We start from the raw sequence: 27,639 nt of genomic DNA on the forward strand, positions 1-27,639 counted from the left end.
CTGGGCCAGCAGAATGGATTCTGTCATTCCATTTGCATGGCCCATTGAAGCTCAACAATTTCAGTGTCTGATTGCCCAGTATTCTCTCACACTGAACTTCACAGACCAGCCTTTGGCACTGGTAGGCAAAAGTAGCCTTTAATCTTTGCAAACGTGGAAACTGCACATCCCAGGATATTGGCACAGCACAGCAGAGGAGTCCAGTTGACAGAAATGATGGCAGGGGAGAAGTGGAAGGAGGAAGCATTTGCACACCAAAGCACAGGGGTAATGATCCAGGCCTGAAGTCCAGTGATTTCATATTTATTCTCTACACTGAAACTAGGAAGAAAAAAAATTGAGTTTTAGTGAGACTAAATTAATTCAGCTTTTGATTAATATATAGCAACTCAATCAAGTGCTCATGAAATGTCCTCTCTCTCCTAATCCTCCCAATTAAACACTTTTTATTTGGCTGAATCTTCATATTTTGGAGTATTTTTGGCTGAATCCTAATTTTTTGCAGTTTGGGGAGGGGTTCATCTCACTGTTTCTGAGGGGCTTTTTGCCTGAATCTGGGTGGCTTGGGTTTTTCTGAGATGAATCTTGGTGTTTTGGAGAATTTATGGACACAGGATGCCCGGTGAGTTCTAGAGATGGACTTGGGCAGGAGGAACCCCCAAGCCAACGTGCTCAGCCCTTGTTTTCCCTCCCATCAGGATTTGTCCTTCCCAAAGCTTGGGCGGATGGAGGAGGAGGCTGCGAGGAAGAGGAAGATGCCTTGGGCCCCCCAGGCAGGTGAGGAGGAAGTCAGTGTCCCTTTGGGCGGGTGTTGTGCTGGCTCTGTCAGCCGAGCATGGCCCCGGCTGCAGGACAACCCCGCTGGCGCCGCCGTCCTGCCGGGGCCGGAGTTGGGGGGATGTCCTTGGCCTTCCCTGTGGGCCGGAGGCAAATCCCCTGCCTGTCCTTCTTGCTTCCTGCCCCAGGCCCCGAGCTGAGGACGGAGAGCCCGGAGGACAAATCCCCCCGTGAGACCCTGGTGGGAGAGGCCGTCTTGAAGGGCTCCATGGCGCAGGAAGGCAGCGGGGAGGAAAAGGGCCGGAGATCCCCCCGCAGGAGGGGCTCCAAAGCCATCCCAGGGTGCTCTGAGGAGGAAAGAGCCAGCCTGTGCCGGGAAGGCGGCCAGAGCTTGAGGCTTAGCTCTGACCTGGTGGTCCCTGAGCAGCCTCCCAGCAGGGAGAAGCCCTTCAGGTGCTTGGAATGTGGGAAGAGCTTTAGGATGAGCATCAACCTGATCCGACACCAGCACATCCACACTGGGGAACGTCCCTACACGTGTGGAGAATGTGGGAAGAGCTTCAGGGACAGCTCCCACCTCCGCACCCACCAGCGCATCCACACTGGGGAAGGTCCCTATAGATATGGGGACTGTGGGAAGAGCTTCAGCCAGAGCTGCAGCCTCCGCACCCACCAGCACATCCACACTGAGGAATGGCCCTACAAGTGCTTGGAATGTGGGAAGAGGTTTAGGACCAGCTCATATCTCCTCTTGCACCAGCGGACGCACACGGATGAGAGGCCCTTCTGCTGCACCAACTGCGGGAAGGGCTTCAATGAGAACTCCAGTCTTGTCACCCACCAGCGCATCCACACTGGAGAACGGCCCTACACGTGTGGGCAATGTGGGAAGAGCTTTAGCCAGAGCTCCAACCTCCGCACTCACCAGCTCATCCACACTGGGGAACGACCCTATAAGTGCTTGGAATGTGGGAAGAGGTTTCAGACCAGCGGGAATCTCCTCCTGCACGAGCGGACACACACGGATGAGAGGCCCTTCCGCTGCACCGACTGTGGGAAGGGCTTCAAACTGAATTCCCACCTCGTCACCCACCGGCGCTTCCACACCGGAGAGAGGCCCTACAAGTGTGGGGAGTGTGGGAAGAGCTTCGCCCACAGCTCTGCCTTGACCAGACACCAACAGACCCACCAGTAAGGGAAGCCTACAAGTGCCTCAACTGTGGGAAGAGCTTTGGCCACTGCTTCCACCCCGAATGAAGCTCCTGATGGTGAGGCAATCCCTGGAGTACAGTGACTGTCAGTCCATCCCTTTTGACCAGAAAGGGCCAGTCCCCTTTCACCAACAGAAGCCTTCCTGGGGGAGGGGGTGTGGAAATTTCTGCCTTGGCTGGGGACCCCCCAAGGTCACTCCTGGAGGTTGAGAGCAGAGATCTCCCGCTGAGCGTTGGTCTGGGGGAGTCCCCCCTCACCTCTAGTTAAGAATTATTGGGTTTTGCCAGGTCTAGTAGAATCGCTTCAACAATTGCTTGAGCACCATCCTATCTTATCCTGTACTAAGAGTAGTTTTAGTGTGTATTTTGTGCAGTAAAAAATTCTGATGAACATGTAGTGTCTGATCATTTGTAACCCTAAAGAAATTCCTTTCAATCAATAGATCTGATTTACCATCATTAAAACCTGGGGGACAAAAGTGTTTCAGTCACATCTCTGTAATTCCTCTAAACTGAAAGTGTTGGCATAATCCAAGGCTGAGATTGGATCCAGCAGCCCTCAGCCCCCACAGTAAGTTGGGAGCTCAGGGGGCCACCCTCCTACGCCAACGCCTCTGTGCCAACAGACCACCATGAGACCGTTGAACCCACCAGACCACCCCCCTTTTCCACCCTTCTCCCTGTTCTTGCCACTTTCCCATTGTCCCCTCAGTCCCCAGTTTCCCCCACGAACAGTTTTGGGGTCCCAGCACGCACTTTTTGCCTCCTCTCCTGTGGGAGTTGAAGGAGAAAATGAGGCTGCACACACAGAGTTCCATTTTGGGACTTGTCCACTGACACTTTTCTGTGTCCCCTTTTATTCCTCTTCTCTCGTGAGCAGCACCCGGTGTTTGTCTTTTAGTCCACCAGAGTTCCCAGCATGGCCCCAAAGCAGTGCCCTGATCCCACACATTCCCCTCCCCTCATGTGCTGGCTGTGTTCAGCCACCAGAGAAAAACACAGGCTGGTCATTCAGGCTGGTTCAAGTGCATTTCCACTTGGAGAAACAACCTTCTGTCTCTCCAAGCACTCAGCCAAGGTCCATCCTCCCTTTGGATTCCCAGGAACTCAGTGCAGGTGCAGAGTGACTCCGCTTGGTCCCACCTCTGCCCCTGTTTTGTTTGGACATGCAGAGTTCACGGCCAAGAGGGCCAGGACCCGGGCTTCTTGTCTTGGGGCTTGTCCCATGTACTTCCAGAGGACTTGGAATATTGAAACCAGACAGATTCTGAACCCCCTGCTCCTGATGCTGCCACAGTGCCCATACACTGGCACTGCAGGCATGGCCTGCACTGAATGGCCAGTGCAGCAGGAGCCGTGGCTGCGGCAGCTGCCGGGATTGCTGCAGAGATGATCCAAGCAATCAGCCATCCACTGAGGATTTCTGCATTTCACAGTTTCCTTCATTCACTGTATCCTGCCTCATCCTCCCAGCTTCTGTTTCCCTGGGAGCCCCAGTTTAGCTCTTCTGCCCATGGGAATTATTAATGATAAATCAAGGGTAGATACATTCTGATCTGTGATACAACTAAAATAACAAGGAATATTTACAGGGGTGTTAAAGGTATTGTCAGTCACACAAATCACAACATCAGGTGTGGCCAAGAAGGGATCTGAGTGACAAGGACACACCATGGCTGAGTCATTAAGCCAGTCAGGAAGAGTTGGTAGACCCAGTGAATTCCCCCTAGAGCAGTGTCTTCCCGATGGGACATCTGGGCAGGACTTGCTCTGCTAAGCATTCCCTGCCTGCTCCCGGGATTCTTGAGGGACAACCTCTGGCAAGTCCTGGCCGGAGGAGACCTGCCACCGCCCCGAGTCCTGGCAAGGCTGCTGCCCGTCTCCTGCCCCAAAGATCTGTGTCCTCAGGGGACTTCTCTACCAGAGGGCAGCCAAAGCCAAGGGGCACTGAGGTCTGCCCTCTTGCAGGTGGCTGTTGAGAGCGGCAGCTGGAGCAATTAGTGGCAAGACTTGGCATCTGTCAGAAGCTGTTGCTCCTTCCTGGCATGATTTTTGGGTGGAAGTGATTAGCAGCAGCACAAAGCCACCATCAGCTGCTGAGTTTCACAGGACAAGTAGATTGGACAGAGAGACTCTCAAGCTTCCTTGTGTTCTTTTTGCTTGTTTTCTTGCCTTCTGGAAAAAAAATCAGCCCAGTCTCGCATGTTCAACACTCCAGTGTCTGTGTGCTCAGCTGTGGCCAGCAGCTGATGTCCAGTCCATTGGGGAAGTGCAGGGGACAGGGAGAAGTCTGGGAGGAGAAGCTTGTTCTGTGTCTCCCATGAAGGTGTCACCCGCCTGAAGGAGCAGCCAAGAGAAGTGCTGGAAGCAGAGACATTCTGCCAGTTTCTGCTCTAGGTGGACACAGGGCCCACTTGTTGCCAGGGGTCCAGGAGATTGGATCCGGGAACAAGGCAGGGCCGTGCACTGGTAGGGAATGGGCTCCAGCAGGACCAAAGGAGGAACGTCCAGCAGCAAAGTGTGAGCTGGTGAACTGGGCCATCTCTTCAGCAGACACCACAGTGCTTACTTGCCTCCATCCCTGAAGCTCCACCACACCAGGCCCTGCTTTGCTTCAGCTTCTGCTGCTTCTTCCTTTGTTGCCCTCAAGTGCTGGATGTAGAGCTTAGAAGCCCATGGCCGTGTTTTGAAGGTGCCTGCGTGGAGGAGAGGTTGAACAGCTGCAGCCCAAGGCTGGTGTCCCAGCAGAGTCTCTAAGGATGGCACCAGTGGTGCTGGCTGGGGACACCTGAGTGTGGAAGGTGTGTCCAGCCTCAAGCAGGGCCACTGAAGTCAGTCAGGATGTCAGGCTGCAGCTGAAGCTGCCAAGGGTTGCTGTGAGGCTGAGGAGTCACTGGAAAGCTGTGGTGGCCACTTGCCCTGAAGCCTTTTGCCAAAGTGGGTGCAACTGTGCCCACAGTCTGCCCACTTTTGGTGTCCTGGCGGGTGTGGGTGCCTGGGTGAGGAGGCCCAGGCGTTGTGGGTGCTGCTGCTCCTGGGCAGCCTCTGGTGCTGTTGTCTGTGGGGCGGAGCCGCTTGGGCAGCAGCGAGTGCGCAGCCCTGCCCGAGGAGCCCAGCACCCTGCCCGTGGTAGCAGCAGCTCTGTGGGCCCAGAGCTCTGGCTCAGGGGCGTGTCGGCCACAGCCCCGTGGCCTGGGCAGCCACGGGGGCCCGGGCTGGCCGCCAACCCTGCCTGTGCCACTGCCCCTGGCCGGCAGCACCCGGCGGACGTGCCCTGGCAGGGACCCCTTGCCCTCCTTGTCCCCAGCCAGGCCAGCCTGGCCCCCTTGGGGGTGTGCCCTCCCTGCTGCTGAGGCCCGGCCTCCAGGGCTTCTGCCACAGGGCTGGGAGATGCCTCGGGAAAGCACCAGAGCAGCCAGCTGGCAGGGAAGGAGGTGGCTGCCTGGGGGCTGCTTATGGCCTCTGCCCCCCCAGTCCTGGGGGCCTTTCCCTCCACCCTGCCCCTTGGGGCCTGCGCCCAGTCTGTCCCCTTGCAGCCTTCTGCCACCCACCCCCTCACAGTTTCCCCTCAAGGCTTCCTGTTCCCTTGTCCCATCAGGGCCTCCACAGCACCTCACCCCTTCCTGGCCTCCCAGTGCCCCCTCCCCTGCGGGTTTTTGCTGGCACCCTCACAGCGGGGCAAGTGTTGCTGAGCGCAGGGAGCCCTTTTCCCCTCTTCCCCAAGGCCCTGTGCACAGTGGGCACCAAAAAAAAGCTCCTGGGCCTCTGTGCGTGATAACATGTTGGTCATGTTCCCATGCTGGGCTCAAAGGAGGTGCTTGCAGGGAAGAGGCATCTTCCCCACAGGCTCAGGTGGCCCCAGGAGATGGAGCTTCCTGCATCAGTTTTCCACAGAGCTGCAGCAGCACAGGCAGACACTGCCCTGCGGAAAAGGTCGGGTCTTCCACGCCCTGCACAGCCAGTCTTGGAGCTGCTGGAATCTGCAGTAAGGAGCCATCTGTACAGCTCTCAGCACATAGCAGTGTTGAATTGCCAGGCCTGCCATGGTGAGTCTGATGTCTTCTGTCACACCACTACGGGCTGGAAGAGGCAGCAACGGAGACTACCAGAATGGGAAGAATGAAGTTCTCCGTACAGCTCTGATGATGTGGAGCGTTTCCTGGGCCAGGTTTGAGACGGCAGGGCTGTCATCAGTCATATCTTGAAGGGCTGGAAGAGAAAGGAAGAGAGCCAAGATGAGAGGCCAGGGGTGTGGGGACGCGAGGAGCCCCTCCTGCCAGGGCCATCCCAGCCAGCTCTTGCCATAGCCAGGAGGGAGCAGGGCCCAAGGGGATCAGCTGGAAGGTGCCCTCGCTCACCTTGGCAGATGAGCTGCAGCTCTGGCTGCTCCTGCTTCATGGACCTGGCGGCGATCCCTGGGAACACAGAGCCTGTCAGGCCCCAGAGGCACAGGTCCCTCGCAGCGGCGCTGCCAGCCCGGCCACACGGCCTCCTGCCCTGGCAGGGCTGAGCCCGGGGCCTTCCCGCATGGGGACGCCCCAGGGCTGGGCTGGCACAGGGCGGCAGCAGGCGCTCGGGGCCACTCGGGGCTCCACATGCCCTGGGCCGCATCCTGCTGCCGCTGCAGCAGCCGGGGCTGGGGCCAAGCTGCAACGGGGTGGGGAGGGACCCCGGCCTTGTGGCTCACCCAGAAACTTGATGGCCAGCTTTCGCAGGGGCTCCTCTGGGCTCTCCAGGAACGGCAGGGCCTGGCGCACGTACTGGCCCACTCGGCTCCTGTCCTTTTCCAGCTGCAAAGAGCGCCAGGGCATGGAGGGAAGGCTGGGCTCAGGCTCTGCCCCTTGGCCGGGCACTCCCTGCCCCCAACACGGGGCTCCCCTGCCCACAGAGCCCTGAGGCCTGGCCAGCAGCCACTGGGGCCAGGCTTTGGGGGGAGCAGAGGGCTGGGTGCTCCTGGGGAGCCATGGGACGGCCCTGCCCCACAGCCCAGCTGGGCCGGGGCTCCATGGCAGCCTGGCTGCGGGGGCAAGGGAGCCTGGAAAAGAGCCCGCACGCCCCAGGGAAGGGAGCAGTGTGTGGGGCACAAGCTGGTGTCTGTGGGTGCAGCAGTGGACACAGGCACCCTGCCAGCCCCACACATTGGGCATCAGGGGCTGGGGCTTTGGGGACGTCCTTACCAGGCACTCGGGAAACCTCCACGGCTGCTCCATGGTCACCAAGTCCTCAAGATCCCACCACTTCAGGAACCTGGCTGCACCAAACAGTGCTCTCCAAGAGGCCTGCACAGCAACAGAGAGCGGGCCATGGCACCGCAGCCCAGGGCACAGCACCCGCATCCCTGCACCAAGGCCAGGAGGAGGCTGCAGGCGACCATGGGCCAGGGCAGGAGGCACAGCAGCCTCCTGCCATGGGGACAACAGAGCCCATGAGTCCTCACCTCTGCCACACGCTGGTTCTCATTGTGCCAGTTGAAGTAGAATGGCACCAGACTCAGGTACACGTGTGGCTTTAGGCTCTTGCTCCTCTCTGTCGCCTCCATCAGCTCCTGGAAGAGGAGCATGGAGAGCTGCTGCAGCTGGCTGTGCTCCTGGTGCAAAGGAAGAGGAAAAGACCTCAGCACTGGCTTCTCCAGGCCCACCGGGGCACAGGCCTGAAAAGACACTGGGCCCAAAGTTTCCTGGCAGTACTCAGTGCCCACGATGAGGGGCACAGAGCCTTACGTTGTCAAAGAGTGGCCGCAGCGCCTCAAGCAACTTCAGGGCAGTAGGGCTGGATATTTTGACAATTTGGAAGTGCAGCACGTTGATGAACGCGGAGAGGGTCATCTGAACTGCGTCCATGTCTGCATCCTGCAGTAGCTCCAGGAGGCTTTCACTCAGGCTCCGCATGCTCTTAGCCTGTGTGGAACACAATGCTGTGGTGCAGCCCCACGCTGCTGCCGCGGGGCCCAGAGGCCAAAGGTGCGTCCCAAAGGAGTCAGGCAGCTGAACGGGGAGGAGGAGAGCTGGGAGCAGCTGCCACAGCTGCCAAAGGCCAGCCAAGGCCAAGCTACTGCCTTGCACAGCCTCACGCTGCCGGCCCGGCTTCAGCCCCTGCCCCCTGCTCACCATTGCGGGATCCCTGCTGAGCACCACCAGGCCTCGGAGCGTCAGGCGACGCCTCTCTGGGCACTGACTGCGCAGGTGCCTGGAAATAATCTGCAGGACGCTGGGCCCACATTGTCTGGGGTTCAGGCAGTGCAGGACCTGAAAGGCAGGGAGCAGTGACAGGGTGCCCGGCCGGCAGGAGCCCGGACCCGCCCAAGGCTGGGCCCAGGCAGCAGCACAGGGTGCAGGCACCATCCTGGGCGGCTGCAGCTGTGAGAGGGCAGAGAGGGGGAGGCAGCTGGGCCAGGCAGCGCTCGCCATCAGGCTCACCTCCACCAGGAACGCCAGGGCAGGCAGTTCCCACAGGGGCTCTCCCCTGATGAGCCGCGGGAGCAGGCTGACGGCGATGCTGCGACCGAAAGAGCGGGAGACACGGCACAGCTCCCTGCAAGGGGGAATAAAGGTGCCAGAGACCCTGAGCCAGGTGGGCAAAGCTCTCCTGGGACTGACTCACACAGGCCTGGTCTTTGGCCACCAGCCCAGGAGAGGACGTGGGCACTTTGGGAGGTGGCTCCTCCTGTGCAGCCGTCCCTCTCTGCCTTTTCCACTCTGCTCAGCCATCCCTGGCTGCCAAGGCCCTCTGGCCCAGCACACAGGCACTGTGTGGAGTGGCCTGTGCACAGGGCAGAAATGACCTGTGGGGGTGTGGGGCAGTGGGGAGAAAGGGCTCTCACCTGGCCAGCAGACCCACTGCATAGTGGTGGCTGTCAGCCTTGAGGAGCATGTCCCAGCCACACTTGCGACCGATCGCCATCAACACGTCCTCATCCAGCAGCTGGCGCAGCAAGGCTTTAACGGTCTGCACTGCAAACCTGTGTGCAGAGCACAGCCCAGGTCAGGCACAGAGCCCTGGCCCCAACCCCGAGGGCGTGGCGGGGAGAGGGGACTGGGATGGAGCACCTGTTAGGGTTGGGGGGAAGGCTGCGCTGCTCCCGGCATCGCCTCCAGAAGGTCTCGACCTCCTCTGACATCTCCTCTGTGCTGATGAAAACTTGGAAGAGCAGAGTCAGAAGGAGGCGCGGGAAATTGTCCTTCACTCCCCCTGGGCACCAGGAGTGGGACAGCTGGAGGATCTCCCAGAGTGCCACAGTTGCCTGCCAAAGACAAAGCACCCAGAGACAGCTCTCAGGGCCCAGATGTCCATGTGGCAGGGCCCAAGCATGGCAGGGACAGGCCAGGGGAGACACAGGGGGATCCCCCAGCCTGGTGTCCCTGAACCTCCCCCTAAGCCAGGCTTGCAGCCCAGTGCCTGGGGCAGGGAGAAGCAGTGGTGAGGGAGGATGGAAAGGCGTCCCAGAGGCAACCTGGGGGCGAGCAGAGGCCAGCTCAAGAAACTCACAGCCAGAGCAAAGACATCTCTCTCATCCCCATCAGAGGTGCGTCTCCTGTGCGCTGGCCAGTATTCCAGCACACGGAAGAGGATCTGCAGCACCGGCTCCTTAGTCCATCTGGAGGAGATGAGCGTCTTCCACATGGTGCGAGCAGCTCTGTGGAGTCACAACTCTGGCTCAGGGGGGTCTGGGACACAGCTCTGTGGCCTGGGCAACTGCGGGGCCCAGGTGACAGAGCCACGGTGCCTTGTGGGGCAGGGAGGCAGGCTGGCCTCAGGATTGGAGGCTGACATGCCAAAGCTGGCAAAGAGAGGAGCTGGAGTGTCCTGGAAGTCTCCATGTCTCTGGCACACCATTTGGGACAGGCTGTCCAGGAGGATGGGGTCTAAAGGCAGGTGAGCCCTCAAGGCAGGTGGGCCCCATACCTGTCACAGGCTGGGGCAGAGCGCAGCAGGGTCACTGCAACATCCCTGGGGTGTGCCTCGGTCAGCAGGACAAGAGTCTTGTCCAGCCTGTGCTCAGCAGACACATTGGACATGAGCCACTGATGGATGCACCTGACTATGGCTGGCACCTGGAGGGGACACAGGGGACAGTTGGAGAGCTGCCAGAGCCAGTAACTTGCCCAGCTTCCCCCAAGAAGTGCTCCCCTTGCCACCACACTCTGCTGGTCTCAAAGGCTGAGGGGGCTCAGCGCAGCCGGCGTGAGGGGCCACAGCATCCCTGGGGGACTCGAGCCCTGGCCACAGGCTGCTTACTTGCTTCGCTTTGTAGACACCGTTCTCCACCAGCATATCCAGCAGGGCAGCGCTGGTCTGGGCATTGAAGAGGTCCGAGTTTGCCGTGTCCCCAGTGGCCATGAAAGTGGCCTCTTCATGCCAAATGCACCTGATGAATCTGCAAACCAGCTACAGGAGAAAGGCAAGGAAGAGAGAGGGATGTCCCCTGGAGGGCTGCGACAGCGGTGCTGGGCTGAGCAGTGAGAGCAGGCCCAGCCCAGGCGGGGATGGCTGCAGGTACCTGTGCTGCCCTGCGGAAGCGGCCACGGGCGCGGAGCTGCTCTTCTGTCTGCTCCTGGCCTGCATCTGGCAAAGAGCAAGCGTGCTCAGAGCTGAGGGTGTGTGGGAGAGGCCGGAGAACACAGCCCAGGCCTGGGCTCCAGGAGCAGGCAGGGCCAGCCCCGGGTGCCCAGTGGACGGAGCACAGCTGCCAGGAGATCAGCCCCGGCCCCTCTGCCCCCCTCCCTTTCCCTGGGCATGTCCAGAGGGGATGGGCAGGATGAGGCCAAGGGGGCTGCAGCCACCAGCCCTGTGGCCCAGCTCCAGCACTCACCCTCCTGCGGGGGCTGCACCTGCTGCACCTCTTCAGGCTGCTGTGCTGGAGCAGCCCTAGGGCTTTCCTCCTTCTCCTCCTCCTTCACCCAGGCCAGCTTGGGCACCGTAGGGGGTCTCTGCTGCATGTCTCCGTCTGGTGTTATGGCTACCTGCAGCAGAGATGCCATTAAAAAAGCTTTGGCTCCCCAAGTCCTGCAGTCATGCCTTGAAGGCAGCTGCAAGAGAGAAGCCTGGGAAATGCCTCGCCTTATCCAGTCCCACTGTCTGGCCTCAAGGGCACCTGCCCCAGGGACTGGAGATGCCTTGAGCAGCCCCAGGTCCCCAGGTCCCACAGTCTGGCCTGGAGGATGCACAGGGGAGAGGTGGAGAGCTGCCAGAGTGAGCAACTTGCCCAGCTTCCCCCGAGAAATGCTTCCCTTCCCAGCACACTGTGCCAGCCTCAAAGGCTGAGGGGGCCCAGCGCACCCAGCTTGGGGGGCCACAGGCTGCTTACTTCAGCAGAGACAGCTCTCTCCTCAAGAAACTCCAGGCTGGGGGTATCGGCCAGGCGCTGAACAGGCCCGGCGTCAGTGCTCGCCACGCCCTCCGCCGTTGTGGCGTCGGCCTCCTCCGTGAGACCAGGCAGCACAGAGTCACAGTGTGACACATCATCGGTGGACGTGGTGTCCCAGTGGGTTGTGTGATCACTGGTTGCGGTGTCACACTTTGCTGGGACAGCAGTCGACGCGGTGCTGACATCAGGCTTTGTCAGCTGGGTCGGGATGGTGTCAGGCTGGGCCTGGACATCAGCTGGTGTGATCCTGGCCTTTCTACGCCGACTGCCCATGAATTTCATAAATGTCTGCAGGAGAAAGAAGGGCAGGGAAGGGAGGGATTTCCCCTGGAGGGCCGCGACAGCGGTGCTGGGCTGAGCAGTGAGAGCAGGCCCAGCCCAGGCGGGGATGGCTGCAGGTACCTGTGCTGCCCTGCGGAAGCGGCCACGGGCACGGAGCTGCTCTTCTGTCCACTCCTGGCCTGCATCTGGCAAAGAGCGAGCGTGCTCAGAGCTGAGGGTGTGCGGGAGAGGCCAGAGAACACAGCCCAGGCCTGGGCTCCAGGAGCAGGCAGGGCCAGCCCCGGGATGCCCAGTGGATGGAGCACGGCTGCCAGGAGTTCAGCCCCTCTGCCCCCTCTCTTTCCCTGGGCATGTCCAGAGCGGATGGGACAGGATGAGGCCAAGGGGACTGCAGCCACCAGCCCTGTGGCCCAGCTCCAGCACTCACCCTCCTGCGGGGGCTGCACCTGCTGCACCTCTTCAGGCTGCTGTGCTGGAGCAGCCCCAGGGCTTTCCTCCTCCTTCTTCCTCCGGAACAGCCTGAGCAGGCTGAAGCGTCTCCCTGCCATGCCACAGTCTGGTGTCCAGGGCACCTGCAAGAGAGAAAGAGAACCTCGGAGAAACTCCGGGCCCTAAGTCCTGCAGAATGGCCTTGAGGCCACCTGCCGCAGGGATTGGAGACACCTCGGAGAAGCTCCGGGTCTCCAAGTCCTGCAAAAGGGTCTCAAGGGCACCTGCCACAGGGCTTAGAGACACCTCGGAGAAACTCCGGGTCTCCAAATCCTGTGGAAATGCCTCGAGGTCACCTGGAAATGAGAAAATCCTCTAAAACGCTCCGGGTCAGCAAGGCACGAGTTGGCTGCGCGGGGGCTCCGCACAGCACCGCTCTGTCCCGTCCTGTCCCGTCGCCTGCTCCGAGGAGCACTGTTGACACCGTGGCCGTGTCACCAGCAGCACCTCTGTCACCGCGGGTCATAAAGGGCCCTTGGACACCCTGCCCCCTTCCATCCCACCGGCCGTGCCCAGCGTGTCACAAAGGGCCCTGGGACACAGTGCCACGTGGCCTGGGGCCTCCCCCAGCCCCGCCAACCTGCCCCACCTTGGAGGGAATCCGCTCTCTGAAGTATCTTATCTGGCTGGACCTGAACTGTAGGAACGGCTCAAGAAATGAGCAAACACTCCCCTCCTGTGCCTGCTCATGGCAGCACAAGGAGCCCCCTCGGCCGCCGACTCAGTCGCAGCGGGAAGGGCACGGGGCCTTCCACACAAGCTGGCACGGCCTCCTTGGGAGAAGTGCTGGCTGGTGGCCATCCTAAACAGGGGGGCTGACACCGAGAAGGAAGGTGTGGGCAAGGGCACCAATGCTGTTGGGAGCTCTTTGGCCAGGGCTGCACCCAAATCAGCAGTTGTGGCAAGTCCTGGCCCAAGGAGACCTGCCACTGCCCCGAGTCCTGGCAAGGGTGCTGCCCGTCTCCTGCCCCAAAGAGCTGTGCCCCTGTGTATTAGTTCATTTGAATACATGCCCGGAATAAAGACAAGTACAACAGACATTCAAACAGTACAAAAAAATCTTTTATTGCAGTAAGAATAAAAAACTAGCAAAGAGAATCAAAAGCTACAAAAGAATACAAAAAACCTGCTTTATCAGTTGGCATTCATACAATACTATGAACGGCTTTTATTATAGTATTAACTTGTAAAAAGGGAATTAAAGGAACATTTAAAGGATATTAAAACAATACTACGAGTGGTTTTTAATACAATATTAACTAGTAAAAAGGGAATTAAAAGGATATCAAAAAAGGATATAAAACATTTGCTTTCTCAGTTGCTTCCTGTCAATAAACTGTGCTTACCCACACAGACAGGCCAGGGCTGTCAGGATCTGCAGCAGCTGGTCGGTGCCCGTGCTTAGCGGGCGTCCCTGCGGAGCAACACAGTCTCCATGGCAGGATGAGGATCGCTCACCCCAGCAGTCCTGACACCCCATTTTATCAGTTCCACATTACACCACGTAGGGCCAGTACGCAGTATAAGGTGATGCCTGAGTGGCAGCCAAACCCTGCCTGTTCATCACCTGATAGCAACACTCTGTGCATGCCCTGCTGTAGGGCAAGGGGCCAGCGACCCCTGCCCACAGAATCTTCCTCCCATCATCATCTTTCTCACCCCTATGTATGATCTCTACCATTGTGTTTCAAGGGTAGATGTATCTATCTTGCAATATGTAGCAAAACCAAGGAAGAACTCAGCTCTGATAATAGGGGATATCAAGCTGACTTGCTAAAAAGCACAATGGACCTTACAATTCACTTGTGCCATGAAGTTACATTGTACCATACTCTGGCTGGTTTCATATCCTAATATGAGTTCTTTCTCACACCTCTATGCTCCATTGATCATCTAATTCAAAAGTACCCCCCTTACAGACATGAAACAGTTTAAAGTCCTGTAGATGTAGAGACGAAAAAGTCATATCTAAAATGTAGTGCTAGCTTGTTCCTCAGCATTTCCAAAATTCCTTCCCATCAGGTGCCAGGATGGGTGGGCAGGAGGTGACTTGCTTTATTCAGACCATTCTTGTACCTGTGACTGCTGCTCTTTCACCCCTTTCCCCCTAATTCTGTGTTGGTTTCTAGAGCTGTTTTTGAAAGAAACACTTTTTCATTCTCGCACGTGAATATTTTCAAAGAAATACAAGATGTGAAAATCTAGTAAAACCAATATTTAAAAAAACGGTGAAATCACACTCCTTTATGTACTCTGAGCACTCTGCTACTGACAGTTTGTGTAGTTCTCCATATACTGGAAATGTAACTAAGGATCAAGAAATTTTCTGTATATTCTTTATTTCCTTTTAATTTTTTTTTTCTGTCATCAAATTGGGTGCAGGATTTGGTCCTGTCTTTGTGGAGGATGAATGCCACTGTCTTTTTGTTTGATATTTTATTGCTCAGGGGGACTGTCAGTGGGAGAAGTGGTGGGAAGGATCCTCCCCTCAGGGGCTGGAGCTTCAGCTTCTAAAGAAGGCTGTACTTAATCAAAGAGTTGCAACTCAGGACTTCTCCAGTGTTCCAGAACTTTTCATTTAGCCAGATGAGAGTGCCCAGGGCACAGCCAGGTTAATGTTTAACTCTTCCAACACCGCGCTCATCCCGAGGATATCCTGTCATCCTGAGAAGAAGGAAGGGAGATGCTGTGCCAATTCCCTGTGGCTGGGCAGGAAGCAAAACCTTCAAAGCTGTGGCCCTTCTGAAGGAGTTGATCTTGTGTTATTCCTCAGTAGTCAGCACTGAAAATTCTGTATCTGAGACACTGAATGAAAAGGAGAGTTGCCAAGAGGGTTGTTTGGGGGAGAGTGTTTTCTTGGTTTGTTTTTCTGGGGGTCTTTTACTGCCAAATGAAGGTTGGATCATGAAAATCAGTCTTGTTACAGACAAAAACTGTAAAGGCATTTAAATGCTTTCAGATGCTGTAACCATTTTCCTTCCTTTCACTTTCTCACTCCTTGCAAATCAGAGACAGTTCCTAGAGGACAGGAGAATAAAATAAACAAAAAAAGAAATTTTTTTCTACTCTTGAGGCCTGTGTCAGGTCTGTTTTGAATGCATTTGAATCCTACTGCTTCCATGCTCTTTTTCAAGTAGCACCAGATAAGTACCTGTGAACTACTGAGATCAGAGTGATCATTCTTACTTCACAAAATGTTTCTCTTTTTTTTTTTTTCCTATCCTGTGTCCCTTTTCTGTTCCCTGCTATGGCATGACAATACTTTTGTTCTAAGCTAATTCACTGCTGCTGTTTTGGGTACAACTAATGTCAAGCAGCAAACCTGTAACATGCCAGAAACAGGCTACAGTGTGTTGAAGACACAGTTTATGTTTGATTGTGTGTAAATACAGAGAGTTAGTTGGGTTTATCTGATAGCCTGGCAGAAAGAGAGAGGAGCAGGACAAACTGTTTTCAGTAACTGTGCTGTTCAGACACCTGATAAGATGGAGAGTGCTTTGGAGCTACTGATGTGCTTTGAATAAGAAAAAAATAATCAGATCCATTGACACTGGCTTATCAGGAAGGAAGTAAAATGCCAGCACTTTTACATGAGCAAAAGGAAATGTTTTAGACACTTTGGGCCATTTTTCCACTGAAATTAAATAGCAGGGTGCTTTTGAGTGTGCTGTAAGGAGTGGAAGGATTTATTACCTTGACAGAATGACAGGTGAATGTGTTCAGAGAGGAGTCCTCAGCAACAAGAACAGCTCTTTGGATAAGTGGCCACATCTATTCCTGCTTTTTTTGGTAGAGATTCAGTAATTCTCTCCTTTCTCCATGCAGTGCAGTGGCTCACTTACAATGTGCAGTTTTTCAGAGTGTAACACACTTGTGCATTTTGTAATATCCTGGCAGCATGTTTGATATTGGGCGTGTAACAGGCTGTTCATAAAATAATGCTGGATCATTGACTGGTGTGTCCTCTGCCTTCAGTCACTGCGTATTTTCATGTTCCAAAAAGAATATATCTCAGCCTGTGCTGGGAAGGGAAGGTGTGATTCACCATTAACTTACCCCAGCAGGCATGAAACATGCTCAGATGCACTATTATCTTCTCAAAGTTGACTGATTTTTATTTCTGTACCTTTTCAAAATTTATTTCTAGGTTCTTTCACATGCTTACAGTTAATTTGGGGATATTCAAATTCGATGAATGATAGTGCATGAACATATTTGATTGATTTTGGATTCTAATTGATTCCTGTCCCTGTGACACTCTGAAATCAATGATATGTGATTCGACCAAGGCACCACTGTTCTCTACATTAGGTAGCAGTTGGGAATTTAGGAACTAAATGTTCAGAAGCTATAAATGGAGAAAATGTTTAGATTTCAATAGCCCTTTGTTTGGCATTTATTCACCCAAATATGTTTCTTGGGAAAGTTAGTTTTCCAAAGGGCAGGCTTTCAGTGAAAGAAAGGTCATTGATCTAAGGTTTATTAAATTTTAGCTAAAAACAACAGGCTCCATTGGGATGTAAAATAATTTAAGTATTTCCTGCAGGCAACCTTCATGCTTTAGAGCTGTTGCTCAAAGGTTTCATTCTTCTCTGAAGATGTCAACTGTAAATGTAAAAATGCCTCACTGAAAATGTAATGGTTCAAAGATTCTAACTGAAATAAAAATTCCTGCCTGGGGAAAGCACTATAATCAAAATAAAGTGGTCTTAACTTGTTTTTTCCTGTGGAGGCCTCACTTGAAAAGAGTGCTTCAAGGTAGCAAGGTGGGTAGGGATTGCCAGTATTTATTTATTTATTTATTTATTTATTTATTTATTTATCTACTCTCCCCCACAGATGATGATAGTCTAGCTTTGGAATCAGCAACACACTTCAGCCACTAATACAAGGCAATATGTGAGCTGCTGCCACTTCCAAAATGCAGTATCCTGGCATTTCAGTCAACTTTATAATCTGGCCAAAACCCACTTGGCAATATTAAAATCTAGCTTCTGAAGCACTTTCATTTCTGAAAGCTTTTGATGTCTGTTTATATCTCTTTAGCATATATTAAATTTCTTGGGAGCAGTGGCCAGGATGTACACTTGATGGATTACTGGGGGGGGGAGACTCCCCCCACCCTCTGCTTTTCTTTTTCCTCCCCTTTAATTTTAAAAAGAGGTGTGATAACTGTGCATTAGGTGAGGCAGGAACATGAATCCTGCAGATGCAGCTGTTTGACAACATTAACATGGGGGGTTTGTACCATTGTTAGGTAAGTTAGCAGAGATTTTCCAAGTTGAGAAGGACAGCCTGCTGCCAAGCTCTGGCATCTCTCTTAAGAAATCTTTTGCTTCGAGGATGCCCTGAGGAAAATGATGGCTGGATGCTTTTCTGAAGGCACAAACAGCCTGATTTCTCTTCCATAGCATTCAGAATGGGACTCCTTGGTCCAGCCTGCCTGCTCAGGGTTTTGTGGTGCTGGGTTAGGGTTTTCATGTGGTTTTTCTCCTGGGATAAAGTTGTGTACAGTGAATATTGATTATTCATCCCATGTCTGGGTCACTGTCTACATCTTGAATTTGACCCAGAGTCTGTGTAAATGAGGAATGCATTGAAACAAAGTCAAGGATCCTTCAGTGACTTGTTTTTGTGAGTTCAATCTTCTGAGACCTCTGATGAGTCTGGCAGGGCAGTGCCTGTGTGCAGAGGGGCAGGGAAAGAGAGTCCCAGCAGAGCAGCAGTGCCAGGGAGCAGCAGCATTTGGTCTGTTGAGAGCTGCTCTTTTTCTCCTGCCACCCTCCCCTTCTGGGCCTCGGCTGAGGCCTCAGTGCTCTGGCCCTTGGTCCCCGGGCTGGGCTGGGTCAGTCCTGTGGCCATGGCACTGCTGGCATGAGCTGGGCTCCACTGCACTCTTTCCACCACACAAGGGGCTCCATTTGCTCCGGGCACAGCCTGAAGCCTCAGCTCTTCTTCTCCAGGGCTCTCAAGAACAAGGCCAAGGACCAGGCTCTCCAGAGGGTCCTTGCCTTGCTGGTTTCTCCCTGGAGACCGTGTGCTGCCCTCAGGGTCCCCCTGTGGGGGCTGTGGGGGTGAGGCTGCTCCAGCTGGTGCTGGTGGTGGCCAGTGCCCCTGGAGATGGCAAATGGGGCCTGAGGAGCCCGGGGCCGATTCTCTGCTGCTGTGCTGGGGAGTGGGGCTGGCCCTGGGGCTGCAGGAGCTGCCTGAGCTGATGATGTGCTGAGCATTGCAGACCCAGAGGGGCCTGTCCCTGAGCTCCATGGCCTCCATGTCCTGCTGCAGGGCCAGACCTGAGTGTGCTGCTCTGCTGAGCTGGGGCAGGGGCAGGGAGATGGGGGGACCGGGGAGGGGCTGGACTGGGCAGTGCCAGGGAGGGGAAAACCCCAATGTGGAGCTGAAGTGTGGGAGTGGGCAGTGTGGGGGCTCTGCTGCCGCTTGGGCACCTCTGGAGTCAGCGTTTCCTTTGGCAGCACAACTTATCTTAGACAAGATAGTTTTCCAGAGTTGGCTTTTCTCTCTCTTTGTCATGGTTTTCTTATTTGTTTTCAGTTCCCCTGTCGGGAAAAGGGGGAAGGGAAGCACATGTTGATCCCTGGGTTTATCTGTATACAAAAGGGAGCTCGGGTGGGGAGGGAGGGGGGAAACAAAGCGATTTCTCTCTCTATTCTCTCTCTTTTATCCCATTCCCGCCTCCCTCGCCACACCCCGGGCGACTGTTTCACCGCCGCCCCTCCTCGCCCGTCCCGCGGGGCAGCTCTTTTAGCTCCGGGGCGGCGGAGACTCCCCCGGCGCGGCCCTTTGGTTTTCCTTGGTTTATTCTCCGGAGCTGATTCCGTTCCGAGCTCGCCCCCCCTCTCTGGCGACCCCCGCCAGGGCCCGTCCCGGGGCGGCTCCTTCAGTGCCACGGGCGGCGGGGACCCCTCGGGGCGGCTCCCCCAGGGCCCCGCCCGCCGCCGCCGCTCCCCGGGGCCCTCCCCGCTTCCTGCCGGGATCGGACACCGCCGGCGGCCCCGGCCCTGCCGGGCTCCATCAGCCTGAGCAATTGCTGCCAAGGAGGGGCCGGGGGCTTCCTCTTGGCCTTCGTCTCCCTGGCGCTGGGGCTCGGCTTCTACCTGCGCCAGAAGGTGAGGGGGGTCCCAGGGGGTCGTGTGTCCCCCCAGAGCGTCTGTGCCCCCCCGGGGACCCCCCACCCCGGTGTCACCCCCTTTTCTCTCCCCACAGAGCTCCTGAGCCGGCGGCGGCCACAGCCCCTCCCCGGGGCCTCGGGCCCAGCCTGGACCCCTCCTGTCCCTGTGAGGATTTTGGGGGGTCATGTGTCCCCCCCTCCCCTGCTGCCACTCCTGATCCCAGGAAAGCTTCCCAGTTCTCCCCAGTCCCGGTTATTGGGGGGCAGTGGGGAAGGGGCTTGGGGGAATCCCAAGGGGTGGAGCCGAGTTTGGGGGGGGCAGAACCGGCCCCGGGATGGATCGGGAATGGGGATCCCCCTGTGTTCCCCCCTGTCAGCCCGCTCTGGGGGGGCTCTGGGAGGGCACCTGCCCCTCAATAAGGCACCCAGCACACTTAGAAAGGTGCTGGGCACCCCCTAAACCTCCACACAGGCTCTGGAGGACTGCCTAAACATACTCAAAGCCCACCCAGGATCCCACCCAACCCCTTCTCTGGGGGGACTTCTCTGGGCACTGGTGGTGCTGGGAGCCTTCCCGGCTGCGGGCGAGGAGCTCTCGGGTGAGCGGGTGGTGGGAAGGGGGCGGTCAGTGGGAAAAGGGGGGTCAGAGGGACAGAAGGGGTGGTGGGACCCCAAACTGAGTGGGAGAGGAGTGGGACCCCCCAAAAGTGGAGGGAGGAGGGGCACTGAGGATGCCCTCTGGAGCCCTGTCAGAGCCCTGACACTTCTGGGGTGACTCCAGGAACAGCCTTCACTGGCCCAGGGACATTCATCTCCCCAGCCTCGCACACATCCCCTGCAAATGGCCCTGTCTCCTCCATCACCCTCCTCTGCCTTTCTGGCCTGGCCCTTTCATTCCACACCAGCAAAGCAGCCTGGGCACCATCTCACCTGGGCACTCAGAGGGCTTCTGTGAGCAGGAGGGGCAGATTTCTCTGGAAGGTGCATTTGTCCCCTGTCCCATGGCACAGGGCACAGCTCAGAGGATGAATATACTCCCAGGCACACACATCCTGGAGAGCTTTTTGAAGACAAAAATAGGGAGAGGAAGAAGAAAAGAGGCAAAATTAGAGAGATGAAAGCAGCCCCAAAAATCAGGAGCTTCCTCTGAGCCAGGTTTCCATAACTGAATCACTGATGGGATATTTACTTTGATAAGTAGCTGCACAAAACTATTCATGTAGACAATGAAAGAATCAGCTTAATAGAATATATAGAAGGTGTTGTCAATGGAAACAAATGGAGAAAAATTGTTGAGATTAAAAAAAAAAAAGAAAATAAAGGTCTGGCAATGCTGGCCAGGAAGCCTTCAGCAATTATCAAGAGTCCTGTTCTGCAGAGGTTTCAAGTGTCTCCTAAATTCCACACTCGTGGCTTCAGGCCATGACTTGCCAGGGCAGTCCCAGAGCTGGCCACTGCCCAGAGATGCCCTGGGGCAGCTCCAGTGCCCAAGTGGGACAAATGGCCCAGGGTGTGTGGGAGCCCTTTGGAGCAGGAGCTGTTGGGCAGGAAGGGCCCATCTGGGGAGGGTCAGGGAATCCCCCCTGCAGCCCTGCTGCCCAGGCTGAGGAGGGTCCTCTCCAGCCCACAGCCCATCGTGTGCCCTTGGGGGCTGCGCTGCCGGGGCTGTTCCCGGGCACTGACTGGGGAATCTCCCGGGGTGCCCCGCGCGAGGCGGGGGCGGGGCGGAGGGCGGGCAGGGGGCGTGGCCGCGCACTGATTGGCTGCGGCGGGGGTGTCTCCATGCGCAGCGCGCGAAGGGCGCCATCTTTGGCGCGTGGAGGATTCGGGGGCGGCGGCCCCGGGAAAAGCTGCGCTTGGGAGTGTGAGCTGGGGGGGTCTGCGGGGGGAGCGGGGTCTGGGGATCCCCTCGGGGGCTGCGGGGAGCGCGGCTGGGGGTGGAAAGCTGGAGGGCTCGGGAGGGCTTAGCAGAGGAGTTCAGGGGTTCCCGAGGAGATTTTGAGGGGTCCCTGCGGGGGTTCAGTGTCCTGAGGGGACTCGAGGGGGGAGGTTGAAGGTCCCTGAAAGGGTTTGGGAGTCCCTGAGGGAGTTCTGGTTTCTGAGGAGACTGGGGAGTCACAGGTGGGCTTGGGGGGATCTCTGAGAGGGTTTGGGTGTCCTGGGTGGGTTTTGCGGGAACGTTTGCAGCAGTTTTTTGGTGTCTCTAGGTGGTTCCAGACAGCTTTGAGTCTCCCTTAGGGGGACTGGGGGGATCCCTGAATAAGCTTGGGGGGTCCCAGGTGTGTTTTGCGGTTCACTACAGGGTTTAGAGGGTCCGGGGGGGGGGGATAAGGTCTCTTCGGGGAGCTGGCAGGGCCTTGATGAGGGTTTCGATGGGTCCTGGGATGGATTTCTGAGGGGATTTCAGGGGTTTTGAGGGGATTTTGTGGAGTCCTCTAAAGCCCAGCAGTGGGTTTAGGGGGTCCCCCAGCCCCCAGGGGAGGGGTCCTAGGGATGCTCCCCAAAATCAGAGGGGGGAGATATACTACATCGAGGTAAGGGGATCCCAGTGCCCCCAGTATATCCCAATATACTCCTAGTGACCCTCAGGATGGCCCAATAACCCCCCAATGACCACAGAATGTATCCCAGTGAGCACTCAGTTACCCCCAGTATGGCCCGGTAACCTCCCAGTGTCCCCCCGTGTGTCCTGGTAATCCCCCAGTAACTCCCCAGTTCTCTGCCAGTGCCCCCCAGTGTGCCCCAGTTCCCCCCCAGTCCCTCCCACTGCCCTCCCAGTGTCCCTCAGTAACCCCCCAGTCCTCCCAGTGCCCCCTGGTCCCCCCCAATGTGTCCCAGTATCCCCCAGTAATCCCCCAGTGCCCCCCAAAGCCCCCAGACTGTCCCCAGTGTGTCCCCAGATGCCCTTGGCCTTTCTGTGAGCGGGGGGAGGGGGGGCATTTTTGGTGTCAGAGGGTCCGGGGGGGCTCCTGGGGTGAGATGGAAGGTTGGGGACATCAGGGATGGGGTTTGGGGACAGTGGGGTGGGGTAAGGGGACAGTGGAATTAGGAGGAATTATGGCCATGGAGAGGCCCTGGAGACATTGGAGACACCAGGGGGGTCTCAGGGTGTTAAGGGGGGATTTAGGGACACCGAGAAGGTCTTGGAAAGACCAGGGGTGTATCAGGACTCACATGCTCTTGGTGATGCCCCTCTTCTTTCCCCCTAGACATCATTAACCCCCCCAAATGTCTCCCAAACCCCATTTTCCTTTTAATCCCCTCTCCCTACAGATTCCTTTGCCCTCCCAAGACCCCTTTTAACTCCCCTAAATGCACCCAAAGCACCCCAAAACCCTCCAAAGTCCTATCCAACCTCCCCCCCACCCAGATCCCCCCAAATCTCCCCCAGCCCCCCCCCCTCAAATCCCTTCCAACCCACCAAAGAGGGATCACCCGGCACCCTGGGACAGGAACACAGTGGGCTGTACTGGAGGCACTGGGAGGGCACTGGGGGGGCTCAGGTGTCCCAGGACAACATGGCCCAGCTCCGGGAGAGATGTGGGGAGCAGTGAGGAGGTACTGGTCTGTACTGGTCTGTGCTGGTTTGTACCCCGAATCCCCAAATCCCCTCCCCAGCTCCCCCAAGACCCTCTTGGACCCCAAATCCCCCAAGGCCCCCCCAGGCCCCTGAATTGGTCCTGCTGCCCCTTGAGCATCTGCAGCTGCTGCAGAACCAGGCATTTCATCAGCAAATGTGCAGGTGACCCCAAGCTGGGGGTGTGTTGATGTGCTGAAAGGCAGGAGGACTCTGGAACACAGATGGTGTGAGGAGAGGCTGAGGGAGCTGGGGTTGTTGAGGCTGGAGAAGACGAGGCTCAGGGGAGACCTCCTGACTGTCTGCAAGTCCCTGCCAGGAGGTTGGAGCCAGGTGGGGGTGGGGCTGTTCTGCCAGGAAGCAGCAGTAGGACAAGAGGGCTGGGTCTTGAGCTGTGCCAGGGGAGGTTTCAGTTGGATATTAGAAAGCAAGTTTTTGCCGAGAGAGTAATCAGGCCTTGGAATGGACCTGATTGGAATGGGGTGGGCAGGGAGGGGGTGGAGTCAGCGTCCCTGGAGGTGTTGAAGGTGAGAGTGGATGTGGCCTCAGTGCCATGGTCTGGGAAGCACAGCGGGGTTGGATCCAGGGTTGGACTTGATGATCTCGGAGGTCTTTTCCAACCGGGCTGATTCTGTGATTCTCTGATTGCCATTCCTATGGCAGCACATGCTTGAGGCTCTATCCCCAGGGTGATAGAGATGTCTGTCCATATCTATCTCCAAGGTTACTGTGTAAATCTGTGGTGTTAGCAAAGTAGGCTGAGTTCTGGGCTGGTTGTAGAAGGAGAAAGAAGCCCAGAGGCCAGTACAAGCAGGCAGCCCTCAGCTTACAGCTGATGTCCCCTCCCTGCAGGTTCCTGTCCTTGAGCCCAGGCCCTGAGGTGAGGCTGAGAAGTGGCGTGGAGGTGAGCCCAGAGCTGTCCCTGAGGTGAGGCTGAGAATAAGTGCAAGGCAGAGGTGCTGGTGAGGAAGGAGAGCCCTGTGGTGGGAAGAGAGGAAAAGCTGTAAGTGCCCATCCCCGAGCAGGTGCTGTGTCCATCCCCTGTGTGCCAGGTGAGCTGGGGCTTTGCTGCAGAGCTGCGGGCGCTGATTTGAGCGTCTCCAAGTGCTGAGATGGTGGGCACCCAGGAACACAAACTGTGCCTGGCCACGGAACCTGGAAGGAGGAGCAGAGACAGCCTTTGTAGTGTGGGGGTCCAGGTTGTCCCTGTGCCTTCTCCTGCAGGCCCTTTCTGTCCCTGGTGGGCCCCTGTCCATCCCCATCAGGTCCCTGCCTGTTCCCCCCAGGCTGAGCTCCCCCCAGGAAGTGCCGTGGAGCTGAAGCTGCTGCCATCCCCCCCCTGCAGCCGCTGCCCCATCCAAGGGAGCAGCAAAGGCAGGGCCAGGAGCAGAGGCAGCAGCAGGGGAGCCCTTGGGGGGCCGGGAAGCTCTTGTGTGGGTCAGGAAAGAGGCGCTGGGCAGGAGGCCGGGGCTGTGCTGAGCAGGCCCAGCCCTCACATCCCCCCAGCCAACGCCGGCTGCCCGGGGGGCTTGGGAGGGACCCCCAGCCCGTGTGCCCCACACTGAGCTGGCAGAGAGAGAGCCAAGGGAACAGGGCCACGGGCAGGGCCACGGGTGAGGGACAGGCAGGGCCATTGCAGGGCCATGGTGAGGGCACAGCCTGTGGCAGCAGAGCTGCCCAGGGCCAGGGGCAGCCGGGGGTGTTGGTACCAGGCAGTGGTGGGGCCGAGCAGAGCACGAGGCCTCTTGCAGACCCCTGGAGCAGCCTCCCACTTGCCAGCCCTGCCTTGGTGGGGTGACACTGTTCCCTCCCTCCAGGACACTCCCCCTGAAATCTTCAGGGGGGTCGTTTTTGTTGCTGATTGATGCTGGGAACCTGAGGGAGCCTCTACAATCCCATCCATGGGGCACAATCTCCTCTGCAGAGCTTGACTCCCTGCAGACTGCAGGGAAATCTGTGCTGGCAGGCCAAGTATGTCCTGACCTCCCACGCTCCCCCCAAGATATTTGGTACAAGTTCCCCCTTCCCGGGCACCCATGGGATGGGGGGTGATTGTTCTCCTACTGTTGCTGTTCCTGCTCCACCCCTGGTGGCTCTTGGGGGTGGGCAGGAGGTGTTTTTTGGGGGTTTCCGGCTGGGTTGGCGGCAGAGCCCTGGCGGTGGGCGGGGGGATGTGGGTCCCCCCCATGGTGGGGGTTGGTGTTGCTGGGTCAGGCCCCGCCAGCTCCATTGTCAGCCCGGTGCCGGCGGGGGGGACACAGCGGGTTTGGGGCCCCCTGGGAGTGCCGGGGGTGGGTGTGGAGCCCGGGAGCTGCCGAGTGTGGAGGGCGGATGGGGGACATGTCAGAGCTGGGGGACCCCCGGCAGCCTGGAGGAGGGAGCATGGAGAGGGAGGAGCCCCGGGAGCCTGAAACGGGGGGGCACACAGAAGGGGAAGCCTGGACAGTGGGGACCCCTGGGATCCCTGGGACAACAGAGTGGAAACCCTGGAGAGGGGGAATGTCTGGGAACGCGGCAACCCAAAGGTGGGGTGCCAACACTCCCAGCATCCCTAAGTGGGACCTCCAGCATCCCAGACATGGGAGACCCTCTGAATCCCAGAGGGGAGAGACAAGAGAGGGGGAACTTCTGGGAGAGATTTTTTTAAGGTAACGTTCATATTTTGAAATCTTTTTTTGCTGAATCTCAACTTTTTGCAGTTTTGGGGGGTTGATCTCACTATTTCTGTGGGGTTTTTGCCTGAATCTCAGTGGTTTGGATTTTTCTGAGCTGGATCTTGGTGGTTTGGAGGTTTTTATGGACACAGGATGCCTGCTGAGTTCTAGAGATGGACTTGGGCAGGAGGAACCCCCAAGCCAACGCGCTCAGCCCTTGTTTTCCCTCCCGTCAGGATTTGTCCTTCCCAAAGCTTGGGCGGATGGAGGAGGAGGCTGTGAGGAAGAGGAAGATGCCTTGGGCCCCCCAGGCAGGTGAGGAGGAAGTCAGTGTCCCTTTGGGCGGGTGTTGTGCTGGCTCTGTCAGCCGAGCATGGCCCCGGCTGCAGGACAACCCCGCTGGCGCCGCCGTCCCGCCGGGGCCGGAGTTGGGGGGATGTCCTTGGCCTTCCCTGTGGGCCGGAGGCAAATCCCCTGCCTGTCCTTCTTGCTTCCTGCCCCAGGCCCCGAGCTGAGGACGGAGAGCCCGGAGGACAAATCCCCCCGTGAGACCCTGGTGGGAGAGGCCGTTTTGAAGGGCTCCACGGCGCAGGAAGGCAGCGGGGAGGAAAAGGGCCGGAGATCCCCCCGCAGGAGGGGCTCCAAAGCCATCCCAGGGTGCTCTGAGGAGGAAAGAGCCAGCCTGTGCCGGGAAGGCGGCCGGAGCTTGAGGGGGAGCTCTGAGCTGGTGGTCCCTGAGCAGCCTCCCAGCAGGGAGAAGCCTTTCAGGTGCTTGGAATGTGGGAAGAGCTTCAGTCAGAGGTCCCAGCTGATCTGCCACCAGCACATCCACACTGGGGAACGGCCCTACACATGTGGAAAATGTGGGAAGAGCTTCAGGTGTAGCTCCAACCTCTTCACCCACCAGCACATCCACACTGGGGAACGGCCCTACTCATGTGGGGAATGTGGGAAGAGCTTCCGCCAGAGCTCCCACCTCCACACCCACCAGCGCAGTCACACTGGGGAACGGCCTTATTCTTGTAGGGAATGTGGGAAGAGCTTCAACCGAAACTCCCACCTCCGTTCCCACCAGCACATCCACACCGGGGTGCGTCCCTATACCTGTGGGGAATGTGGGAATAGCTTCAGGGAGAGCTCCCACCTCCTGACCCACCAGCGTATGCACACTGGGGAACGGCCCTACACGTGTGGGCAATGTGGGAAGAGCTTCAGACAAATCTCCAACCTTATTCTACACCAGCACGTCCACACTGGGGAACGGCCCTACACATGTTTGGAATGTGGGAAGAGGTTTCACACCAACTCCAATCTCCTCCTGCACCAGCGGACGCACACGGATGAGAGGCCCTTCCGCTGCACCGACTGTGGGAAGGGGTTCAAACTGAACTCCCATCTCATCACCCACCGGCGCATCCACACTGGGGAGGGGCCCTACAAGTGTGGGGAGTGTGGGAAGAGCTTCACCCAGAGTTCTAACTTGACCAAACACCAACAGACCCAGCAGTAATGGAAGCCCTTCCAGTGCCTCGACTGCAGGAATAGCTTCGGCCGCTGCTTCCACCCTAAATGAAGCCCCTGATGGTGAGGCAACCCTTGGAGTCCAGTGACTGTCAGTCCATCTCTTTTGACCACAAAGGGCCAGTTCCCTTTCAGAGGGGCAGCTTCTTCCAACAGAACCCTTCTTGGGGTGTGTGTGGAGATTCCTGCCTTGGCTGGGGACTCCCAAGGTCACTGCTGGAGGTTGAGAGCAGAGATCTCCCCACGAGTGTTGGTGTGGGGGAGTTCCATCCATCTCTAATTAAGAATTATTGCTTTTGTGGCAGCTTGAGTAGAATTGCTTCAACAATTGCTTTAGTGTAGAGCACTGTCCTATCTTATCCTCTACTCCTGGTAGCTTTAGTGTGTATATTGTGCACTAATTGTGATGAAGATCTTTTGTCTGATCATTTGTATCTCTAAATAAATTCATTTCTAGCAATAGATCTGATTTGCCATCATTAAAACCTGGGGGACCAAAGTGATTCAGTCACACCTCTGTAATTGCTCTTATCTGAAACTGTTGGCATGATCCAAGGCTTAGATTGGATCCAGCAGCCCCCAGCACCCCACAGGAAGTTTGGAGCTCAAGGCCTGCCCCCCCCTTTCCTAGCCCC

General features: G+C 57.1%; 3 protein-coding genes across 3 annotated transcripts in view; 1 reads left to right on the forward strand and 2 right to left on the reverse strand.

The window, feature by feature from the left end:
• The window catches only part of LOC135405223 (zinc finger protein 239-like), a 229,329-nt gene that overhangs the window by 88,450 nt on the left and 113,240 nt on the right, over positions 1-27,639 (reverse strand). The gene's annotated exons all lie outside the window — the stretch shown is intronic.
• Positions 700-27,488, forward strand: LOC135405220 (zinc finger protein 883-like). The gene is made up of 2 exons (XM_064639895.1): positions 700-1,968; positions 26,234-27,488. Exons 1-2 carry the CDS (start codon positions 836-838, stop codon positions 26,991-26,993), a joined length of 1,893 nt encoding a protein of 630 aa, XP_064495965.1. The 5' UTR covers positions 700-835; the 3' UTR covers positions 26,994-27,488.
• On the reverse strand, positions 4,554-12,489 carry LOC135404725 (maestro heat-like repeat-containing protein family member 6). Its single transcript, XM_064639466.1, has 17 exons — positions 12,062-12,489; positions 11,755-11,819; positions 11,293-11,640; positions 10,798-10,948; positions 10,486-10,550; positions 10,224-10,373; positions 9,891-10,039; positions 9,474-9,621; positions 9,035-9,228; positions 8,809-8,946; positions 8,405-8,519; positions 8,096-8,233; positions 7,709-7,885; positions 7,426-7,575; positions 7,166-7,267; positions 6,676-6,778; positions 4,554-4,684 (listed from the first exon to the last, which is right to left on the reverse strand). The coding sequence occupies exons 1-17, from the start codon at positions 12,180-12,182 to the stop codon at positions 4,554-4,556; spliced, it is 2,445 nt and encodes an 814-aa protein (XP_064495536.1). The 5' UTR covers positions 12,183-12,489.

Source organism: Pseudopipra pipra, chromosome W (genome assembly GCF_036250125.1).
Source record: "Pseudopipra pipra isolate bDixPip1 chromosome W, bDixPip1.hap1, whole genome shotgun sequence".
NCBI lineage: Eukaryota > Metazoa > Chordata > Aves > Passeriformes > Pipridae > Pseudopipra > Pseudopipra pipra.